Source organism: Seriola lalandi, unplaced genomic scaffold, assembly GCF_002814215.2.
Source record: "Seriola lalandi dorsalis isolate HSWRI2012SDOR001 ecotype SW California unplaced genomic scaffold, Sedor1 jcf7180002054901, whole genome shotgun sequence".
In the NCBI taxonomy this organism is placed as follows: Eukaryota; Metazoa; Chordata; class Actinopteri; order Carangiformes; family Carangidae; genus Seriola; species Seriola lalandi.
Window position 1 is genome coordinate 4,413,373 of NW_019525453.1, and position 3,117 is coordinate 4,416,489.

General features: G+C 43.7%; 1 protein-coding gene across 2 annotated transcripts in view; it reads left to right on the top strand.

Moving 5' to 3' along the window:
* nrxn3b (neurexin 3b) overlaps positions 1-3,117 on the top strand; it is a 282,518-nt gene that overhangs the window by 268,730 nt on the left and 10,671 nt on the right. For both annotated transcript variants that reach the window (XM_023430082.1, XM_087180355.1), the window contains one exon: positions 548-626. In XM_023430082.1, coding sequence (XP_023285850.1) covers positions 548-626 — 79 coding nt within the window. The remainder of the gene's footprint in view (positions 1-547; positions 627-3,117) is intronic.

The window sequence follows — 3,117 nt, forward strand, 5'->3', positions numbered from 1 at the left end:
GGGGGGGGGCAGAGGATAAATCAGAATTGTGGGAACTGGAGGGTGGAGATAATCCATCGCTGGTCCGGCTGTAGCTAGCAAGTCTGCCACCCCGTCCCTCCCTCCCTCCACACCCTTTAGCACAAATCAGAAGCCGGGACGGTGTTGATCTGTGAGGGCTTGGTGGGGCCATTGATTGTGGACGACGGAGGAGGAGAGGGGCGATAAATAATCGGAGGCAGAGTGCGGAGGGTGAAGGAAAACAATTATCTGCGGAGGTGGAAAGCACATAAAGTGAAGAATGATAAACACTGTGAAATATGATTGACTCCAAGTGATATATGGAAGCCGAAGGACAGGCGGAGATGTCTGTGTGTGCAAAGATATCCTTGAATGGAATGGCTATGTGCAAGCTAAGGACTCACTGTACTGCCCCGGGCCTAACCACATTTTCCTCTGTGTGTTTGTGTGTGTGTGTGTCTGTGTGTGTGTGTGTGTGTGTGTGTCTTTGTGTGTGTGTGTGTGTGTGTGTGTGTGTGTGTGTGTGAAAATGTCTCTTTCTCCGCAGACGACAGATGACATTGTTTCATCCGCAGAGTGCTCCAGCGATGACGAGGACCTGGAAGAGTGCGACTCCGGACATGCAGGTGGGATGGGTGTGTCGAGTTGTGCTTGCTCTGAACCTGGTCTATTTCTCCTTATCTTTCTTTGATTTGCTACCGAGGAGCCTCTCCTCTTAGCATCATGTCCCATGGGAGCTTCAAGTGTAACTTCAAAAAAGCCCTCCGAAAAGTAGCCACAGTGAGTAATGCACACTAGTGTGAAGGGACCTCAGTGTATATCTAAAGTTTAAAGAATCTCTTTGGAGATGGATGAAAGCAGTAAGAATTAAGTTTCTATATCCTTAGCATGCTCTCTGCAGGAAGTCACAACTTTACCTGAAAATAAGTAAATGCATACATCATATATAGTCAGCTACTGTAGTTAAAGCTCATACCTTCCATCTCTAAAACAAGTTACACTTAGCTATGGGGCCACTGGTTGCAGACATGACGAAGCGTTGATACTAATTTTGTTCTCTCAGCATTCGGTCGAGAGCAAAACTTTACTCAACAAAGTACGAAATTAGTATCAAGCCCCATGTCGCCCGCACTGATGCTTCAAAATGTATCTGTCCTGTACATGGTTGATTTCCTCTTGCTGTGCGTGTGTGTGCGTCTCTCTTGACAGAGGATACATTTTGAGATTCTTTCGAGAACAAAGATGCTTTCAGCATAGATACTGTGATATGTAGCAGACTAACTGCAACAGAGCCTCTTCCTCCCTTCTCCTTCTTCTTCTCTTGTTTGTACCTCTGTTTCCTTCGTCGGAGGCTTGCCTTACCTGAAACATTCTAATAGAGAACAGATATCCTCGAATTTCTGTGCGCATCGTCTCTCTTCCCTCCTCCCTTTACACACACACACACACACACACACACACACACACACACACACACACACATTTACAAAAACACACACACACGCACACACACTCGTCACTTTGTGATTAGATCAAAGTGATAAGACATTCACTCACTGGAGTTTGAAAATAAAAACAGAGCTGGGAATAAAGCCGCAGATTTAAAACGAGTGGTTATTTTTGAGGCAACTTGGGTTTGGATGACTTTTGAACACGCAGCTGTAACTCGCACTTACGCCCAGGAGCAGTTGGCACATATCCTAATGGTATGGAGTAAAGCAGGAGAGCGTGAGCTCTGCTGAAACTGGCTCAGTATGTGAAAAGCGTCTCCCCTTAGGCACCCTGGAAATCATTAACAGCTCAGGCTATTTGATTGCTTCACTGTCCTTCAAAACGCCATCATAGCAGACTAATTGATGCTGTGTTAATCTGGCTAAATATGGCTCAGCGTAGCACCAAGCATATGTCCACTTTTCACGGCTAATAATAAGCATAAGTTGGAACAATGCATTGCCCTTTCACTATGTTATGTGCGCTCAGAGAACATAACAGATAATCGAGCATTTATTTACTTCTCTTGGAAATGAGGTCTTTCCGTGTAATTTAGTAGATATTCTGCTAGTCATTTTACCATTTTCCTCCAATCTGTGAAAGGAACTCGTTTACTTTGAAGCCTTATCACACTGTAAAAGCGTTTGTTTCCTTGAAATTATGACCACATTTAGGTCCGCGTGCTTATGGCTTTTTGATGTGAAGAGAAAGCCATTTTCTCCGTGCCTTCATGCAGTATTTAGGTGCTTTATCTAGAAGCACGAGTTGCTTTCTTAAATCAGAGATTATTGAAATTGAATGGGCAAATTTTTTACGGCTCATGTCCTTCGTTTTATGTGTCCTGACTGTTAAAACCTCAAACCCAAGTATTCTCAAAAGTGGAAGTGCAACAAAGTGTAGTGTAAGAAGTTTTTACTCAGAGAACATGGTACCCTCCCCTCATATAGTGGCAACATATGTAGTCATACACACTCATACATACTGTACATTTCACCATGTTGACACAGAAATTCATATCCTCATTCCTTGCCCCGCTTCCAGTCGTATGAACAGTTGCATGACATGATGTTGATTTCTTTTCTGTTGCATTTTGTTTGTTATTTTTTCTCCTGTGATGCACATATGAACATCTCTCTTCTGTATCGATTTGGACCCAGCTGCTGGGTTGCTTAAGATTAGGTTTTTTTTTTTTGGTTTTTTTTTTTCCGCTTTACTTTGGGGCCGGGGCGGGTTGAGTGGGGTGATTTGATTTTCTTGTTTTGTTGTGGTTGTTTTTTTCTTTTTTTCTTTGGTGTCCTCCTCATCATCCGTCGTCCATCCTCCAAGCAAGGATAGAGCCGCTCCTCCCGTTTTTGCCTCATCTTGTGCCGCATGAACTTTTGGTGGTTGGAAAATTTCAAAGTTATCCTCCTCATCAAGTTTTGTGTTTATTTTTTTGTGCCATATGGCTTCTAAAGAAACATCCTCCCCCCATTTTCGATACAACATAGGGAAATGAACGGCAACAAAATCTTTTCTTGCCATCATCCTTTTTTTGGCCTTGTGCAGGCAACCCCATTCTGTCTCAAGAAAGTTGTGTGTGAAAGAATGACTCCCTGTCTCCCCTCCCGAGCGTTAACCCCCACC